Source organism: Anolis sagrei, chromosome 1 (genome assembly GCF_037176765.1).
Source record: "Anolis sagrei isolate rAnoSag1 chromosome 1, rAnoSag1.mat, whole genome shotgun sequence".
Taxonomy (NCBI): domain Eukaryota; kingdom Metazoa; phylum Chordata; class Lepidosauria; order Squamata; family Dactyloidae; genus Anolis; species Anolis sagrei.
Window position 1 is genome coordinate 327,239,433 of NC_090021.1, and position 20,208 is coordinate 327,259,640.

The 20,208-nt window shown below is 36.3% G+C and overlaps 1 protein-coding gene across 8 annotated transcripts in view; it reads right to left on the reverse strand.

Moving 5' to 3' along the window:
• Nucleotides 1-912: 912 nt before the first annotated feature.
• KLC1 (kinesin light chain 1) overlaps nucleotides 913-20,208 on the reverse strand; it is a 50,855-nt gene continuing 31,559 nt past the window's right edge. For 2 of the 8 annotated variants that reach the window (XM_060754889.2, XM_060754894.2), the window contains exons 12-16: nucleotides 18,801-18,909; nucleotides 17,003-17,164; nucleotides 9,198-9,328; nucleotides 5,195-5,261; nucleotides 913-2,896 (exon numbers count right to left, since the gene is read on the reverse strand). In XM_060754889.2, coding sequence (XP_060610872.2) covers nucleotides 2,831-2,896; nucleotides 5,195-5,261; nucleotides 9,198-9,328; nucleotides 17,003-17,164; nucleotides 18,801-18,909 — 535 coding nt within the window. In that variant the 3' untranslated portion in view covers nucleotides 913-2,830. Of the gene's footprint in view, nucleotides 2,897-5,194; nucleotides 5,262-9,197; nucleotides 9,329-10,291; nucleotides 10,941-17,002; nucleotides 17,165-18,800; nucleotides 18,910-20,208 lie in introns of those variants that run through there. The other 6 variants (XM_067463025.1, XM_060754896.2, XM_060754906.2 and 3 more) reach the window with 6 other exon arrangements.

The following is a 20,208-nucleotide window of genomic DNA, read 5'->3' on the forward strand; positions in this document are numbered from 1 at the left end:
AAAAGACTCAGACCAGAAAATGGCTGAGAGCACTTGCTAGAGAATTTAGGAACAATTTTGGACTGGAAAATCCTCTCAGTGCAATATAATTCAGAGGATAGGAGGCTTCAACAATACCTCCACCTGTCCAAAAAGGATGCAGAAATATGATAAAGAATGGAAATGACCTTATAGAATATTGAGATGACCACAAGTTAAGCTTATTGTCTATAAGCTTATACAAAGTCATGCCAAGCATTTCAGAATAATTGCTACCTGAATGGTTCTAAACCTATGACAGTTCATTTGCAATCTTTTCACGTAATTGCTGGGTGAGACACAGCACCTAACACAAGGCCCCAATTTATTGTGTGTGATAATGTAATTATGGCCTACTGTACAAATGAAAAGGATGAGCTGGAACCTTTTTCTTCAAATGTATATAATACCCATTGAATTGATTGGAAGTATAAAACAATTGAGGTAAGAAATAAGTGCTTTCATTGAGAAACCTAATGGGATGGTCCATTTCCAATGATGTGGTAGCTATATCCTGGATCAAAATAAAAGGTACGAAGGAGTTTTTCTCATGCATATTTGTGGCCAACCCAAAGAATTGTACTTTATGAAAATCGGTTTAGTTCTAAAGCTTCATGGCAAGCCTATGAAATCTAACCTTGTTTTAAGACCTATGCCCATTTCAAAGCTAAAGTGTGACCATTCCATTTGAAAATAATGGCATGTAAAGACACAGGACAATACAATTCTAAATGTTAGCAAGCACAAACAAGTGTTCATGAGTTCTTTCTCTTGAAATTATATTCCTTTTTCAAAAATGCAATCAGAAAGTAAAGTGCTAAAGTAGACAAAGAGTGACGACAAGATTTTTTTCTATGCTTGTAACACCAATTTCTAAGCACAAAACAGACTACATCATCAGCCTAAAAGATTTTATTTTGAAGCACTAATACAGATCTAGTCTTAGTTTCTAAAAGATGTTTAGTATTTCTTATTTACTTATCCACAAGACTTCAAGCATCTGAAAACAGCTTGACATTCTATCAGAACCTGTATCAGAGACACATCCAGATCACAACAGTGCATTTACATCGGGGTTTTTGGATGAAGTCCTTTTCACTGTACGGAAGTGCTGAAAGGTATCACACCAAGTATCTGTAGCCTTTACAGGAGGGAATGCCTAATGGAGACATCATCAAGGAAGAATATTGGGCAGTAAACAGATCACAGTTGTCTAAGTTTAGCTTTCAGCTTAGGGATGGAGTGTGTGAGCCTTAGGCATTAAGTACTCGGTTTTTTTGTTCTTTCGTTCCACTAATGTTCCAAGGCCAATGTAGATTATGTGCAGAACTTCAGAGTTTAACAAAAGATGGCAAACAACAATGTAAGGATCTCCATTATGTACACGCAGGTATGCTTCTCTCACCTTCACAGGTATTCTCCAATATTCCACTTAAGAGCTCTACCCATTTAACAGAACTGAGCTTCAAAGAACATGATCACAAAAATGTTACCACAGAAGGATTCAATTGATATATACCAACCACACAAACATTGTCATTCTTTACAAGTCTGTTTAAAAACGAGAATTTACAAAACAAGTACGCACTTTTAGTGACATAAAAGCCCTGCAAACTAATTTAATGAATTGCTATCTTTCATCTGACAAACAAAACTACCGTTGTGGAATCCTTCCACTGGCCAGTTGTTCATTTTATATCCATGATATACTTTGTTCTCCATCTTGCTTGCAAATAATTTTGCAAAATGGAGATAGTTTTGTTTAAAAAACAACATTTGTTTCATTCGACTGTAAAACCAAATAACAAAACATTCACTTTCTTCTACCTGGTCCCCTGAGAACAGACAGTGCATCGACCAAGGGTAAGCAAATGGAGAATGAAGGAAAAAACTGCCAATAGCAAGTCTTGCCTTTGACAATTTTAGTAGCGCGTTTCTCCATACAGGCCCTTTTGCACAGCAGCTTCAAAATGTAACAGTCGTGTATTGCTTTTATCTTTTTGTGTTCTCATTATGGACAGAGATATAACTAGGAAAGAGATAACCGTAACAGTATTTTCAGCCTAAAGAGAATATGGAGTGCTCCGGGCAACTGGCACAAAGTAAAGACTCGTGAGCTGACTGGCTTTTAGACTATTTCTTGAGTTCTTCACTCCCAGTTTAAGTTAATTGCACAGCTTCCATTGATTTTTATGCCCTCGAAGGCCACAAGTGATCAGCCAAAAAGTGCCACAATCTGAAGTGGTATCATAGCTATTCCATTCTAAGGTATTAGCATTTTATTTTAGAGGTTAAAGATCAGGAAGCCCAATCACTACTGACTAGCAAGACAACACAAGCTTTTCTGTGCAGAATCCAGATTTTATACTGCAACCATCTTAATGTAGATTATCTCATTCCACTAATTTTATAAATAGTTACTAACACACTTGCTTTCAAACTGTACATCCAAAGATGCTTTTGCACTCTTTAAAATTTCAGTACATTTCTTGTATTGGGGGTTCCCACTCCCCTATTTTTGCATACTGCAACATGAGAATGTGTGACAAAATTCCAGATAACTAGCAACGAATAAACAGTCTCGTTTCCCACAAAAAAGCTAGTCATTAACTCTGGTTCTTTAAAAACCTACTTATTTTATGGCCTAGGAACAAGAGTCCATTCAATGATGTCTCTAACCTGAACAATTCTTTAAAAAAACCCAGTGATGGGGGACCCCCGCAAAAAAACCTATGAACCTCAGTGTTTTGTAATGCGCAAGGGAGATATATATAAATATATATATATATTAGCTAGCATCTGTCCCAGAACCTCAGTGGGCCAAATCAGTGTGACTGGCACTCAGAGCTCTTGAGTCTGTCAGACAATTAGTTCGTCCCTGCAATGGGGAAAAAGAACGGAAAGAGTTTATGCACAGTTCCAAATGGTTCTAGCCATTTAAAAATACAAACTCTGAAGAAGTACAAGAAAGCCCAAGCAAACAACAGTGAAAGTAAAAAAAAAAAATGATCTAATTTCTCAATAGGTTTGACTGAATTTCACAATGGATGCATTGCCTGCCTGTTTTGTATTCCTGATTCATGTAACTTGGGCTCCAAAGGAATCCACATTTAAATCATCCACACATAGACCTTTTTCAGATTTGGCTAAATGGTTGTTTTTCCATTACAAGAATTGGCTGATTCCCTATTCAATGCAGTCTGCTTCTGTTTCCAACAAAATAAAGTTGGTTGTTTCCAGTGAACCACAAACTGTGGCTATCTCTAAGGTCTTTGAACAAGCCAGGATCTTAGGTTGCTTTTGGGGCTTAAATTAAGCTGCTAAAATGAAAAACAACAACACTTTGGGTAACCAGGAATAAATGTGTGTGAAAGGAATGTGTGTTCAAAAGTAATACAGAAAACAAATCCCTAAATTAAGAAGTGTCTTGTCCTTTCCTTCCAAGCATATGTTTTCAAGCACCTAGCCCTAGTTAGCGAGTTGAGAGACTCTACCAAAAATAAAAGTATATTTATTTATTTGGAACATTTGTACCCCATCTTTTCTCGACCTCCAAAGAGGGACTCAGGGCAGCTATTCAACAAGTGATCTCCATATACTTGTTTAGATTATTTTACTGTCATTTATCTGTTACTATCTGAATATCCAACACAAAGTAGATCTAGTTAGCGTTATTTTAAAACACTTGTCCTGTACACAAATGTGCTCAATTTTTAGAACTGAATGTGGTGTCAGTGGATGGGAGGGGACGAACTTCATATCAATATAACAATATATCAAACAACTGGAAATGCCTCTACAAAAGATTTTGTTTTTCTTGTAAAATCTTAACAAGTATAATAAGTTAGGGTTGAAGCATCTTCTACTTCACCATGAATTAGTTGTGGTTACAAGTTAGTTAACAGGCACAACACAGGACACTGATAATTTAGGTAAAGCTGTTAAATGAAGTACAGGCAAAGAGTGCAGCACATAAAAATATAATTTCACACAAATAATATGCAAGGTCTACTGTTTTGAGGACTTAGCTCACCTTAAGATTTATCTAGGCCTCCTCCCCATTCCCCTTTCCATCAACCAGAACTTTAAAATGAAATGTTATTAAGGCTATTGCCCAATTTCTGAAGAGGACTATGCCTGTGCAGTTGCTCCTATTCACCAAAATAGCTGGCATTCTCTTCCATCTACATCTTCTTGTAATGACTCAAATACTGGGGTGGACTCTCTCCAACCTCAAAGTAGAGTCAAGAGCATCCAGAACGAAAGGGAGCAATTGTATTTTCTAGGATCCCTTTCTCACTTAAAATTATGTTTAATCTGAATCTACATATGTATCTGCAAAAATGTAACATCTCTTGCGATTTGACACATTAAATAGCAACAATGATACTAACACAAGAGACATCATTTAATACTGAACACGAAGAATATGGCTTCTAACACGCTTGTCCAATAGGCATGTGGAAGAAGAGCCTTCAAGAGGTTTATGAATCTTTTATTAACACCAAGCCATGGGACAGCAACACTGTCATGGTCTGCCTGTCACCCTTGCTATATTTTGTGTCCGTATCAGACGCTTTTATTAAGGGTAATTTCATGCACATCTGTAATATAAACCCAATGAAGGAAGATATGCTTCACATGCAGTTGTCTGTCTCCACTGGAGTGTTTTGAAGTTGATTTCCATTATTTATCTTAGACAAGAACATAGTTTTTCTCTTGCTACAAAAAAGGACAAAGACATACCATGTTATGTCCTCCTGTACACCTGAACAGTTCTGGCATCTCATCTTCTGTCTATGGGAGCAAGAGCTAAGCATCTGATGTCTATTATTTTGGCTGACTGCTCTGAGACAGTAGAGCCAAAAGGGTGTGTGTGAGAACTTAGAGCCCTGAATTATCTTAATTAAGAAGACCAATTTATAAATGAAAATAGCTGGTGGTGGCCATTTCAAAAAACTAGTTTTGCTGTGAACATAGCAGAAACTTTAAAGCTGCTTGTACAGTGTTGTGGCAAAGTGTTTGCTGTATGGAGTAGCCTCCACATCATCCAGTGGAACTCTGAAATGGAATCCAAGAATATCCCAGAATTTCACCACTTTACTGTCAGATAAAGCTTTCCAATCCAAGCCCTGCTAGGACACTACTTGCACAAGAATATTATAGGGCTTCTTACTTGAGAATGGTCTTCAGATGCCTTGCCAACCATGTTAAGAACATTCAGTGAACTCGCACGCTTCATGCTGGACAGTGAACATGCAAGGATAAACCAATCAGAAAGGCTGAAAATGGAGAGCTTTGAACACATGCATGAAACAACTTCATTGTGATACAACTCCTAATATATTTTATACATGAAAACGTTTTAGATATAACATTTATAAAATATGCTTTTCCTATATCCGAACAGCCTCAAAACAATTCACCCAGACATTCAAATGTTTTTACTGGCACAGAAAGCTTTAAATATGATTTCAGTTGCAGAATGGAAATTCTGCATTGGTATTAACAATGAATTAATATATTTGATTCTATCCATCTCCAGCCTCAAGATGTTCAGATATATTTCAGCATAATCACGATCACTAAACAGTATTTAACTAGAGTCTTTTACTAGGCTTTCACAAAACTTAGAAAAGTTTTGTTAGGATTACTTCTCAATTTTAAAGGAAGCATGAACCAAAATGAGAGCATTTGTCTTTTTCACAGACAGTGGGATCCATGATACACTGGAAGCTTTGATTTAACAGTCTAACAGAATTTGCTGAGAGATTATTACTCTGAAGTCAAATGAGCTACATCCAATGATTATTCCCAACTAGAGTAAATCCATTAAAGCATTATAAATTTGACAGGTCAACCTTTAAGTTTCACTGATTCATCAGGTCTGCTCTAGCTGAGACATTTGACTGGGGCATTATTTATAACTAACCGGTCTCTGTATTAAGTTACAGCTTAAACAATGGCTAGAACCCTGCATCAGTAAATGTACGTGCATCACATAGTTATGCCCCCATGGCTGTTTTCTGATGTCAACAACCACAAAACCAAACAGCTAATCAGTGCAGCTGATAACCCCCCCCCCCCCCAAAGAAACCCCTAAAACACAAATACAGCTATACCCATGTTGGCAGATAATGGGGAAAACAAGAGAGTCATTTTCATCCATTTTCCTGTACTAGGACATGCTGTGAGACTTGGCAGTCTCTCTAGCTACAGGATATGCCTTCACTCCGGCTTCTGTTCTACAGCGATATGGAAATAACTGTGCTGCAGAGGCTTTACTACTTACAAGGTGTGGTAAGGAGCAGGTGTGTGTAGTTGGAACAGATTTCCAGCCTCCTCAATGACCAAAAAAAGTGAACTATAAGTCTAATGTACATCATCCCAATTCATTAACAAGATTCCAGCTACTGTATTATAAGAACCACAAAGAACTGCCATGTTGGTTTTCCAAGTTTTCAAAAAGGTTTAGCCCAATATTTAACTCCTTCTACAATAATGGAAGGAACCTGAAAATTGAGATATAGTCTGCTATTAAGATTATTTGGAGTAATCACAAAATGTATAGTGGTGGAGAAACACATTAATTGGCACAATTTTTCTATACTGGGGGGTATGGAAGCTTTAGCTTTCAAAAGGTTTTGAATTAAAATTCACATTAGCCCCATCAAACATGGATAATGATAAGGGATTCTGGAAGTTATAATTCAAAACTGGAGGGCCAAAGTTTACCCATTCCAGCTCTATACAATTAATCTATCAATTTATTATTAAAACAACAAACACCTGCACTAATACTGTACAACAGTAATAGCAAGTGGACCTTTAGGCACATCTAGAAGATCGGTGCCAACAAAGGAAAGTAATAAATTAACCAAAATGCCCAGAGTAAACTCTAGGTTGATTTTTTCCACTACAATATTTTCTTCCTGACAGTCTACTTTGTAAGCTAAAAAAATGGGTGCTTCCACTAATAAACCTGGGTTGGAATATATTGGTTCACCTCAACTGAAGTAGACAAACTGAATCAAGTTTGGAATTCTGAATCCACATAAAGATAAATCAGTTTGATTTGATGGGGCTACTCCAGGGGAAAGGAACTTCAGGATTTAGGCCCTAAACTGCAACACTCTTTTCAAGCATCCTACATGTCATATGGCAAAATGTTCCTTAAGTGAGATTTCACAAGTGAGACAAGCATGTGCTTTTCAAAATAAAATATTCCACCATTATGGCTAAGTTCTTTGTATCTGAGAGAAACTGTATCTCCAACACTTGGTCAGCATGATCATGTAAACAATGTTATTACAACCCCCCCCCCCCCCAATTTTGTAGAAATCAGGAATAAACAGTATGGACAAATTTTAAATATGCTTCTATTACTGGGCGTAACATTTATGACCATGCCTACAGTATCACTACAATTATGCTTCCTTTTAGGCAGTATGTTTCAAAGTCTCCAAAAACTACAAATAGACATACATTAAAATGCAACACAAATGTTAGCAACACAAAGAAGCAGTAAGTCATGCAATGTTGACACCTCTGTGTTATTTATTTATACAAAAATACAGTAAAACATACATGTTAATCTATAAATGCATAACGCTACATAAAGTATGAACACAAAACTCAAAAATAAATATTTTTAAAATCCACAGCTACAATGGTAAAATGTTAAAAATGAACAGAATCAATGTTTTATCATGCACATTATTTTCTTTAAAAACTTATTAATTATGGAACAAGAAATGTATACTCCTGTCTATAGAACTATAAAAATTGGCAAGTGCACTCATATATTTTTCAAGTTTGATGTAAGACTTCAATAATCCAGTTTACTTGTGAGTTTTCCTTTGTGCTAAGAATCTGTAACTGGTTAATATCAATACCATTCTTGAAACACAAATGAAATCCCCTTTAAGGAGACGTCAATGAGGTAGGAAAAAAATTATCTGGGAGATTTGACTAATAATAGGAGTAAGCCACTAGGTGGAGACTGAACTTTTAAATTTCTTCACACAAGTTCAGTAAAACATTGGTCCAAACTTTAATAGGGAAACACATTCCAGTTTTTCAAGTTAAAGGATCAGAGGTTAAGCAGAAAATAACATTATAACAGGTACAATAGATACGAGTTAACAGAGAAATATTTGAGTTTTGAACTGAGAAGGCAGGTTTGCTAGTTTCACTTTGCTGTTGTTTCCCTTCAAGGTGTTTCTGAACCTATTGTGTGATTTTCTTGGCAAGAATTGTACAGAAAGGAGAAATGCCATTGCATTCCTCTGAGGATAAAAGTGTGTGATTTGTCCAAAGTCAACCAATGGGTTGCTATGGCTTAGCAGGGATTCAAATCCTGGTCTCCTTATGTCCTATTTTAGCACTCAACCCACTCTAACATGCTATATTTCACCACAGCATGAAAACTCTATTAAAAACCCATTCAACTCGTGCCTTACAACTATTTCCTAGTGTTTTTGGAAGGCTGGTAAGGCTCAGGGCTCTGTTGCTGAAAGTAACTGAATCCAAGAGAGAGACATAGCTGAATCCCTGGAAATACCTAAAGCAGTACTTTGAATCCTATCATGTTTTGAAAAATGAGGGAGGTTCAGACTGTGCAGATTTAATGTCAGGTCAGGTGCTCTAAAATTCATAGTCTATGAACAGCCAACACAAAATTCTTCAAATCAAAGAATTTCATTAAGGCCAGTGCAATACTGTGCTTGTAAGGAGAAATCAGTGATCACAATGGAGAGTATGTCTCTACTTACTATATTTTTAAAAGTTAGTGAATCTCCTTATAGCGACGTACTGTATTTTGCTACTGTATAAGTATGTAATTTTCCTTAACCACATTTCTTCTGAACCAAATATGTTTTAGTCTTGTTCTTAGAATAAAATGAATTTCTCATATTTTATTGCTGTGGGGGAAACTGCAGAAATTCAGCTAAGTGCATCAGTAGTCAGTCTGTGTGGAAAAACAGGACGGAATATTTGGACAATTCTCTCCAAAATTTACATAACATAAAACAATTTGTTTTTACATAGTAATACTGTTAGGAGTGACTTTCAATAAGTGCCAATATGACATTACATCAGGGGGGGAAATCATTTAACACCATGATGGACACCACTCAGCTCCTGAGTGTTTCAATACATCTAGAAATAATAATTACCCAGGATTCTTTGGTTCACTCTCTCGTGAACTTCCTCCCTTCAGCTTTCTAACCAGCTTCTCACTGCTGCGTCTAATTGAAGCACGAAGTTTGCTAAAGGAACCACTGCGTTTTAGAGATCCCGTGCCATCCTGAAAAAAATGAGCACATTGAAAACTGCAAAAGCTTTTGGCCTTCTCTCACAAATTGAGCAATTACTAGAACCAGTTACTTAGACTTTACACTCTCATATGACCAAGGCAAAACTATCTCATATAATTGAACCAAAATGTAACAAAGTATGTTTGCTTAATCTTTTGTTATGTTTGTTTACTCTAATTGTTGTGGAATATGCAAACTACAAATGAGTAAAAATTAAATTATAATTACCACAGTTGTCTGCAACATTCCATTAAAGACAATTCAACACACTACTAAGACAGTTTCACTAAGAAGATGTACAGTTTCCATACATTTCATTGAAGCTTGCTCAGCTCAGGAAAAAGTCCTGGACTACTCTCAATAAGACTACAGAGATCTGTACATCTATTTATGCAGTCCATTTAGTATTAAAGTATACAAATAAGCAATGTGTATCTAAGTCCTGTGTATAAGTCAATCTCTCGCAAAATTTCTATACATTTCAACAGCAGGACAGATACTTACAAGTCACCATAGCACTCCATGCTAAACAAGAAGCAGTCACAGTAAAAGCCCACCACCAAGCAATAGCATTATATAAAGCTTTTGTTGAATTTACCTCATCTAATTACCATGTGCAGTAAACATGCATGTTATTAAACAGCAAAAGCATATACAGTACTGTCACCAATTTTTTCAAAATTAATATTCTTGTACTTTATCATTAACATTGCTTCAGAGAGATATGAAGTGAGCCTGGGGATGTTACAATAATACATTTTATGGCCCAGTAATTGGAGATTTTTAATCTTTCCAAAGTCAGGTTTGCCTGACCAAAAACCTGTTATCTTCCATCTTTGAAACACATGTGTACTTGACCGCAAATGTATAATGCCTTGCTGTTTCTAGAAAACCTCGACTACAGCAGCTTCAGAGAAGGGCAGAAAATACTACTCAGAAGACAGACGCAGACATCAGTTGGAGTGAGTTTATTAGAAGTTAGAAAGACAATACACAAAGTCACCCAACACCAAGATTAGTAGAGAAAAGCATAACTGCTGAAGTTTCACGTGAAGACTAAACAGCATTGCTACTTTAGTATAAGCATAAGTGAAAACATCCAGAGTTCCATATTGATGTTAAACCATGTTATAGGTCTCTAAATACACTTTAAAGCACTGTGAGCACATGCCTTACATTTTTATATTTGTTTTTTTTAGACTGTTTATTCTGTAAAGGTCACCATCATGCCATTGTAAGAATACCTTGCAAGAAACTTTTAAACTACCTTTCACCGTAGTGAAACATCTACTTTTAAACTTCATTCGTAGGGGTTTTTTTCATGTTACACAGCAAATGGTAAGTAACACCACATTTTGTAGAACTAGATACGTATCTGGCAAAAGCTACACATGTACAGGAAAAAAAGAGGACCCCCGCTATCTGAAATGACAGACACCAGCACTGAAGAAGTGGCATTTTTTACAAGTAGTGTAGCTCTGATCAGAGTATTAAGGAATTGCTAAATACACAGCTGTCAGTAGTGAAGAGAAGTTAGAGCTTGAAGATGGTGCACACCCGCCATGCAGGAGACAGTATAAGAATCAGAAAAGGCATCTAGGCCTGTCGGATAGAAATGGAGAGAGAGAGAAAAAAAACTGAATGAAACTGTTGTGGGGGGAAAGTCAACAGTTTTCAATGTTGAGCTTGTTAGTCCTAACAGTATTTCTAGGTCAGTTATGCAGGGTCTTGAATTCTGCCAACTGCTCTTTACAAATCCAAAGCAAGACAACAACTTTAGAGAGAAAAAGTGGGGTATAAATAAACATAATAATGATGATGATGATGATAATAATAATTTAAGTTTCCTGGGTATATATAAAACCAAATCCAAGCAGATATTTTAGAGTTCAAGGTATGGTTTTTGTTGTCTTTCTATTAAACACCAATAAGTGGTATTTAAGCACTTAAGGAAACTTATCTTTTTTCTGTGGATACTAAAGATGGTCACCTACAATTTAATTGAAAACAAAGGTATATATTATGGCAAGGGAGTTTCTAATTCAAAAGAAAAATGGAAGCCAAAAGAAAAAGTGATGAAAAGAAAATTAGGAATATTAATATATATGAAAAGATGTATCTATAACCAAAACACAGTCAACAAATTCATATTACTGGGACCTTCAAACTGTATTCCCAGACATGCTGGAATTCTTCAGATGCTTATTAGGGTTTCTTTATGACAAGATTGACAACAGTGGAGAAATTCCTCTGAAAAACAGTTTGCTCACCACTAATAACCCTGCATTGTGGAAACATAAAAATGCTAAAAAGTATTTAAGCCAGTGAAGGTTAATGAATCTGTCTAGAGAAGGTGCTCTCAAATGTGCACAGCTGTAAAGCAGAAGAGGCTCAATCATGCCTGTGATCCGTAGAAAACCACAGGGGAGCAGGGTCCCGTTACCCATGGGAAGGATATCAAAAATCCTTTGCCTATAGCTAAAGTACCTCTGCACATACATAGAGGATTCAATGCAGCGTTTATCAAAGCAGGAACCCTACACATTAAACTACAGTAAGTGAAAGGAAGTAAGAATGACTTTTCCCGTTAGCTAAGATATGGAAATGTTTTCTTGGAGTTTCGCCATTCATTTTTTAAAAACCAGATGATATTGAATAACTAAATATTTATTTGTGCTTTGGATTCAGATCATACAGACCTAGGATTTCTAGTGTGTATCAAAAGATAGTACTGCGAGGGAAATTTCTACTCTTTACTGCCACTCCTTGCACTTTCTAAAACATCTGTATGAATGTATACTGACAAGTGCTTGTTTTGAATCCTTTAATACTATTTCATTTATTCAGATAAAGATAAAGAGGTACCTATATTTTCCTGACTGGTTTTCCCTCCTGAAAACTGACAGAAATGTTCATGCTCTAATGAAGTTTATTAGGCTAAAGGCACTTTAGTGAAGTGTTAGTGTGAATGCACTGAAAATGCAAACCAAATAAATTATGTCCTATATATTGGGTTCAGTGATCCTGCCTCTTTAGTATTTCAAAATCCTAAGCTCCAGATACCAAGTTTAATACAGGCTATACGTGTCTCTTCTGGAAAACCTAAGTCCTTTATAAGGGATATGCAGCAGTGCTCTAAAGATGTTGTTTTATAATATTCTGCTTAAGTCAGTTTCCATATTTGGAATAATATGGAGGAATAAATAAGTCAAGTTGTGGGAAGTCATAAGTGAAACTTAACTGAAAAAAGAAGTCAAACCTTTGGGGAATGACTTCTCTATTAAAAAAAACCATGTAATTTAAATATTACAAACATTCCCACTTAAGTGTGAGACTAACTCAAATCACATTGAAATTAAGGCATATTTCAACACTGCATTGTCTTCTAAGATGTTTGCCTAACAAACCAAAGTATATGACTGCTTTAAAAGAAGCCATAAGTATAAATTTGAAATATATCTTGCAATTTCCACTCAGGTAAACAAACCCATACTGTAAATGACTATTCAATTATTGCAAATGAGAAAGTGAGGAAATAGTTGATGAAAATATTTGGGAATTTCCTCTTTGCCAATGACCTAACCACTGATGTGAAGAATATTTTATTTATATGCTTTTTCTTCATTGAACTCATAGCAACACACAAAAGGATTTTCATGTGAGTACTTGATGTGATTTAGACCTGTTTATACAAATGTTCTTTTAGACTGTGTCTTGGAACCAAATAACTGGCATTGGGTACAGGAAGGTTATATCCTTGATTGCAAATCGGAAGTAAAAGTTTCAACAGTAAACAAAACCAAGCTACATCCATTATCTTTAGTAACCTAATTCAGTGGAAGGGAACAATTCCCACAGGACGCATTTGCTCAACACACTAAATCAAAGTCATGGAGACATCTCAAAGGCCATCTAGTCCAATCCTGCACTATACAAGGATACATAGCTAAAACATTCAGAGATGCCTATGCAATCTTTATTTCAAGACCTCAAATGGAAGAGTCCATTACTTTCCAACATACTCCATTCCACAATGAAACAACTCTTACTGTCAGGGAGCTCTCTGTCATAGTTGGATGGAATTCTTTTCATGTAACTGAAATCCATTAGTTCATGCCCTAATCTCCGGAATAGATGAAAACAAACTGGCTCCAGTTTCTACAAGACATTCCTTCAGATTTTTAAAATTGACTATCAAATTGCCTCTTTGTCTTCTTTGATCCAAGCTAAACATCTACAGTTGCCTCATACAGCTTACTGCCTAAATGTTTTACCATCTTGGTTACCCATTTCTCTGGACAAATTTTAAAGTGTCAATATCATTCTTCACTAAGATGCACAAATCTGGACAGTATTCCAGGTGAAATCTCACCAAAGAGAAATAGAGTAGTACTGTTACTTCTCCTGATCCGCAAAACACACTCCTGTTGATGGAGTCTAAAATTTCACTGACTGTTTTGCCAACTTTATCTCATGCCTATATTGTGGTCTGTTAAAACCCCTGGATCCTTTTTATACATATTGTTGTCAAACCAGATGCCATTCATACTTTATTTGGACATTTTATCTCTTTTTCCACTGCCTTAAGTTTATCCCTTTTAATTTTTTTTATTTTTTATTTTTGGCTCAAGTCTCCCAACTGTCAAGATTATTTTGAATTCTGTCCCGGTCCCCTGGGATATTCACTATACTATCCAGTCATTTATAAAGATGCCAAACACCACCAATCCCAGAACACAATCCTGAGGAAGCCCATTAAGTCACTTCTCTCCAGGATGAATCGTAGATATTTGAAGTTGGCTGTCATATTGCTTCTTTATACTTTAGTATCCCAACTAAATATATACAGCTGCCTCATACAGCTTACTGTCTAGATGTTTTACCATCGTGGTTACCCGTGTTACTCTGAACAGGTGCCAGACTGTTAATATCATATTGGAAGAGACTGAAGTGCCATCCAGCTCAACCTTCTGCCCTGATAAGCATTCATTTGGTTGTTTAGTTTGTCTGACAATATGTCTTCAGGAATGTCTACCAAACTTGTAACTCTTGTCAAAAAAGAGGTAAGATTAGTCCGGCATGACATTCCCCTTCCTCCACTCTGCTGAGATCTCACCTGCTCTCCTAGAATATTTAAAGAATATCAGCAGAGGTTGTAAGATAACATCTGCAATATACAGGGTTAGTCAAAATGAATAGGCCAAATCTATGTTTACTGTAACCAATACTGGCCTATTCATTTTGACTAACCCTGTACTTTGATACCTGTGGTTGTAGTTAATCTGGACTAATACGCCTGCATTACTATTTGCAATAGTTGAAATTAAACTGGAGGACTCCCTTGTTTTTAACTCACAAGGAACACAGCTTGACCAACACCAACTTAGAACAAAGTATTACAGAATTTGCCCGTACTTAGCATCAAAACCAAGACTGAAAATTTAATATTGTTCACGGATGCATATACTACACTGTAGAAATTATATATACAATTTGACACTACTTCAACTGACATGGCTGAATGCTAAAGAATCATGACAGTTGTAGTTTTAGAATGTCATTAGCCTTTTCTGTGAAAGAATGCTGGTGCCTCACCGATCTACAAATTCCAGGATTCCAACATTGAACCATGGCAGTTAAATTGGCATCAAACTCCATTAATGTAGATGTACTCAATACAGCATAATAGACAAATTCAATAGCCATGAACTGGGGAGACCTGGATTTAAATTCTTATTAGACCAAAAAACCTATTTACTGATCCTACCCCAGTGTATATACAGCCTAAATTATCCCACAAAGTCACTGCAATTTAACACTTCTATGTGCTATCTGGAGAAAAGACAAGGTAATAAATGTGATGTTACTAATTAACAAATAGATTAGTTATGTAGAGAAACTGTGGCAAGTCTCTTGAATGTTTAGTTACAGAACATTTACAAAAGACCATGATAGTATTCTACATTACTGTATTATTTTTTATTGTATTGTATATATATTTTAGTAGTAGTGATAATAGATAAAATATGAAAATTGCTTATAAATGTATTAAATGAGAGATTATGATAAATAAATAAATAAATAATGTGCCAAACAAAGAGAAACAAGCACCTGCAGGTGTATGCCAACATGAATGTCAGAAAAGGCAACATGAAATGGAAAACTGAATAAAAACTGTTCAGAATCTAAACACAAAAACTATACTAAAAAGAGAAAAATAAATTAGCACATCTCCTTAAGTAAATTAGAGAAAGGTATTAATCACATTCCAAGTAAGAAATTTCTGGCAAATGGCACTTTCTTATTTGATGGTTTTATTAGATATGGCTGTCACTGACCTAGAAATACTGTTTAATTGTTTTCTTGAGTGCTCCTGTAAGCCCCAAACCAACATGCTTTGTTCTTAAAAGACAAACAAATGGAGGAGGGGAAATGCTTCATCCCTCCCCCTTGCAAATCCAAAGGCATGCGAAGTATAAAAGAGGGGAGAAAAATAGGGAACAGTACAGTACACAGTTCAAATGCCAAGGGGACAAATTAAGGCACTAGTAACATGGCAGTATTTGCTTTATATGCTGATTGACTGTCTTAGCACCACCAACACCAAAGCCAATCTGGGAACAGGAGAGAAAGAGAAACATTTCCAACATCAAAAAGAGAAGATACAGACAGCTGCAGGCATCTGCAAAGTACTGAAGCGTTGACAAGTGACAAAAAGGTTGTAGCTACTGCTACAGAAGTTTGAAAAGCCTCCCATTATAGAAAATATGGCCTTCAAAAGCAAGAAAACCTGGAAAACCTGTCTCCTGCAATCTGACTACATATGTTGTAGAGTACTAAATAATCACAGACAGAATGTGTGTCGTGTACTGTAACACAAATCAAGTCTACTGGTTTTAGTTATGAGACATTAAACAGAAAAGTAGCTTTAGTTGCATGTTAGCAATAATGGTAGTCTTAGGAAGGCCTTATTATTGTAATGTATGCAGTACAAATTCTACATTAGGCATTGCAAGGAAGAAAAAGTATCACTTTAATGACTCATCAAGCAAGCTTTCCAGGGTAATGAAAAGCAGTAATTCATTATGTATGTAGCTGGGTGGATCTTATCATTACATCCTCATGGTGCTAAGAAGCAGCAGGGATGCTGCATACACAGGCTAGGTTCTGCTGCATGACTCATGAGGTGGGAAGACTAGTGGGGTTACATTTCAAAGAGAAATGATTTTCTTCTTAAATTTAGGCTTTTAGCTTATTAATATACACTGATTCAAATTTACTTGCATAGCAGTGCTGGCTAGTGAAAACCTTTTGAGACAGCAACAGATATACAACAGATATACAAAACAAACCAACTGTCATCCTAGTACTTTCAAACTAGTTAACGAACAAACTAGTTAAGATTAAGTCCTAGACATAAATCAGGACACTCAATCAGCATTGAAGTGCATATCCAGATTTTAATTCCTAGAAGGTTTTCCTCATGTGAGATTTATGTTATCCAATTATTTTGAAAGGTTAGGTTTTGTTTTTTTACTTTCATTGAAATCAGAAGGTGCGTATGAGCTAAGAACATCTCAAAAGGCTCAAAAGAGTGACATCTCTCAACTGCTCTGGTGGTATAATGACTGAAGTTACTTTGCTACACTGTGTACTGTACTTACCCCATTCCATTCTACGCTCATACTCACTTCCTCTCCTCCATCAGGGCCACTCTCATACTTTACCACGTCGACATTGAGGCTCTCGCGGCTTCGCCGTCTCTCTATACTTTCAGGATCATTAAGGACTTCGGCAACTCTCTGTTTGTGAACATTGTCAAGACCCTGTAAGCCAAGGAAAGGACACCTCACTTTGCAATGAGTACTTCTGTGTCATGGACAGCAAATGCTATCAAGTTCATAAAAACTATAAAAAATACTGCATAGTAAGTTTTCATTATGTGTACACGAAGCATAAATTTGTAGAATTTATTATACACATTCAAGGAGAAAATCATTTCTGTCTTATTTAACCTATAAAAACAATTGTTCCAGTAAAAGTAACAGATTGAAAATAATTTTATCGGAAGGGGATAATTTCTCAGACAATCCATGTGGTATAACCAGTTGTGTCAATTTCATGGTTTGAGTCAGGAGCTGAAAGACTACACAAAGATTATATTTTGACAATTGGGCATATGATCAAACTCTTTGCATCCACAGTCCCTTTCCACAAACAAAGGAACGTGATCTGACATTGCTTTAATACCCTGTTTTGAAGTAGTTAAAGAGTGTTTTTTTAATTTATGTGGAGTAAGGGACTTTTTAAAGTGAAGATATTCTAATCTGATGCTCCCATCATGCAAGAAGAGTGAAGAGACTCTATGTGCAGTCAAGAGTCTATTTCATTTCTGAATTTAGTAAGCTGTGATATCATCATCCAGGCTTTCTTGGGTAGTTCTGCATGAACCAGGCCTGTCATGCTCCCCCCACTGGTTCATTCCCTTTCCCACCCACACACACATGAAAGCCAGAACATCCTCTCTAGCAGAAATTAACACGGTGGAAAAAATCCCCAGCTGGAAAGGAACTCCTCATCCCACAGTGGAAGTGCTTCTACTTACGTATTAAGATTTTATCTTTTTTTCCTGCCTTAAAAAATTGTTCCACAATAAGCCTGTACTGGCGGATTTATGGCGTCAAGGATTTCAGTCCTAACCATTAGTGACAGGTTTGTTATTACCCTTCTCTGAAACCCTATTGGAAACGTATGTCTTTGCAAGCATATGTACATCTGGAGGGAATTAGGGTTGGGCAGATCCATAACATCCATATTCAGTAAAAGGGCTGCAGTTACATGACTAAATAGGGAGCCAGTGATTGATGCACACAGGTAACAATGTGCATTGAGACTGTATTTCTGAATAGCAATACACCTGATGTCCAAAAACCGGGACGCCCTTTCAGTTCTTTAATGTAAGATGCCATTTATAAGGCATCTGAAGAATTCTGTTCTAAATTGATAGCAATCATGTATATTTTGAACATTCGTCACGTCTGTGATTTTTTTTCTCATATCTGTGATTTCTGCATTCTTTTCCAAGATGTTATTCGCAAGCTGCTTTAAACATGATTCTCTAACACTGACAATATGTATTGTTATTTTTTTCAAGATTTCTTTCAAACTCAAAAATTGTTAAGAAAACCTTTGACTGCATGAACTCCAAACACACCAAAACATAGTGGGATACAACAGAATGAGCCATGTGTTATGATTTCTGTTTTTTGGTTTGCAGAAAGACATTGCTGTTATGTGCTGTCAATAATGACTTCAACCTAACAGTCACCATACAGCATGCCATTAAATTTTAACCAAATTATAGTTTTTGTATTGTGAAAGCATTCTGGTTTGTTTGACATCATTTGGCAAATGAAAATTCAGTGGACAATACATGAGAAATGTCAGAAAACTGGCACTTGCCTGTTTGCGAGACCTCATTGCTGCTTCTTCTAATGTTTCAGCAGCTTCAAATTTGCCCTGACGTCTGTAAAGTGCCCCGAGATTCTTTAAGGTTGTTGTGACTGTTGGACTATAAATTTAAACATTACAATTATTTTCTAGCCAACAGAACACGACAAAAGTCCTTTAAACAATTCTATTTTACAAATATTCAGTAAAGGCTTACCAAAAACCTACATAATGGGTTTAATTGTGTAATGAGGTAGCTATCTGTTTGAAAAATGCAACCATTATTCTGCAGAAAGATACTGTAAAGAAGGAACAATACTACACACTTTTGCACTTGGCTTCCGATGAGATGGCATTAATGCGGGCATTTAAAAGCTTGCATATTGAGGAAATTTCCAGAATTTGTTTCATCATTATTAGAGGACCCTTGCTAAACTGGAAGAAGTGTCTTCACGACTATTCATTTTCATTATATAACTAAATTAATTCTTAATCAGTAATCTAGAAAATGACTCACACCTCCTATTCCATTTTCCCTTATCAGCCCTGCTCAGCTTTTTAGTCCAAAATAATTTCCAGTACAGAACATCATGTCTGTTACATGATCATCCAGAGCAAGTCTCTTGCTGCAACAAATCTGAAATTTCAGTTTTTATTCTAATCAGAAAGGAAAACACCTTCAAATAAGCTGCCACTTTAAAAGTTTAAGATTACACCAACACTACACACACACACATTAGAAGAAACAGAGAGGTGTAGCAACAAAGGTGATAGAAAAAAAGTGCTACTTTCTTTGGTGCATCTTCTTATTTCCTGAAGTAGGAACAATACTCCAAGCATCAAGGTGCTGCTCCCAACACAAAGGTCCAGTTGCCAACTGTTTCAGAAAATGTGCCTTATGTAATTTCTAATCATTTAAGTGCTCCAAACTCTCTCAGAGGTCAAGCGTATTAGACTTTTCTAATAGCTGGTGATAGCAGAAAATAACCTAACTTAATAATTACAGCCACTGAGCAATTACAGATCACTCATGATGATCAGGTGTTCCTATATTCAGGAAAACACAAGTTATCCTATGAACAGGCCTCTAGTACAATTTCACTGCCACTCTTAATGCCGCATTACATTCTAGCTACTTTGGGACTTAGACCAGCACCCAGTAGTACACATCTACTGGACCTCAACTCTTCTGCCATTTATTTCTCCCTTAACAGATTATTCTCCCTTCCACTCCCAGCCCTCCCTTTACCCTAAAATCCAGGTGAAGGGGGAGGAACACTTCTGAAGCAAAATTTTAGTGCAATTATCTGTATCAGCACAGAAAGGTGAAGAAAGTCCCAATGCTGTTGGCTTTAGTTACAGAAATACACCACTGAATTTTTTTCACTGTTTTCCCCTTCCCAGTTCTCAAAGGCTTAAT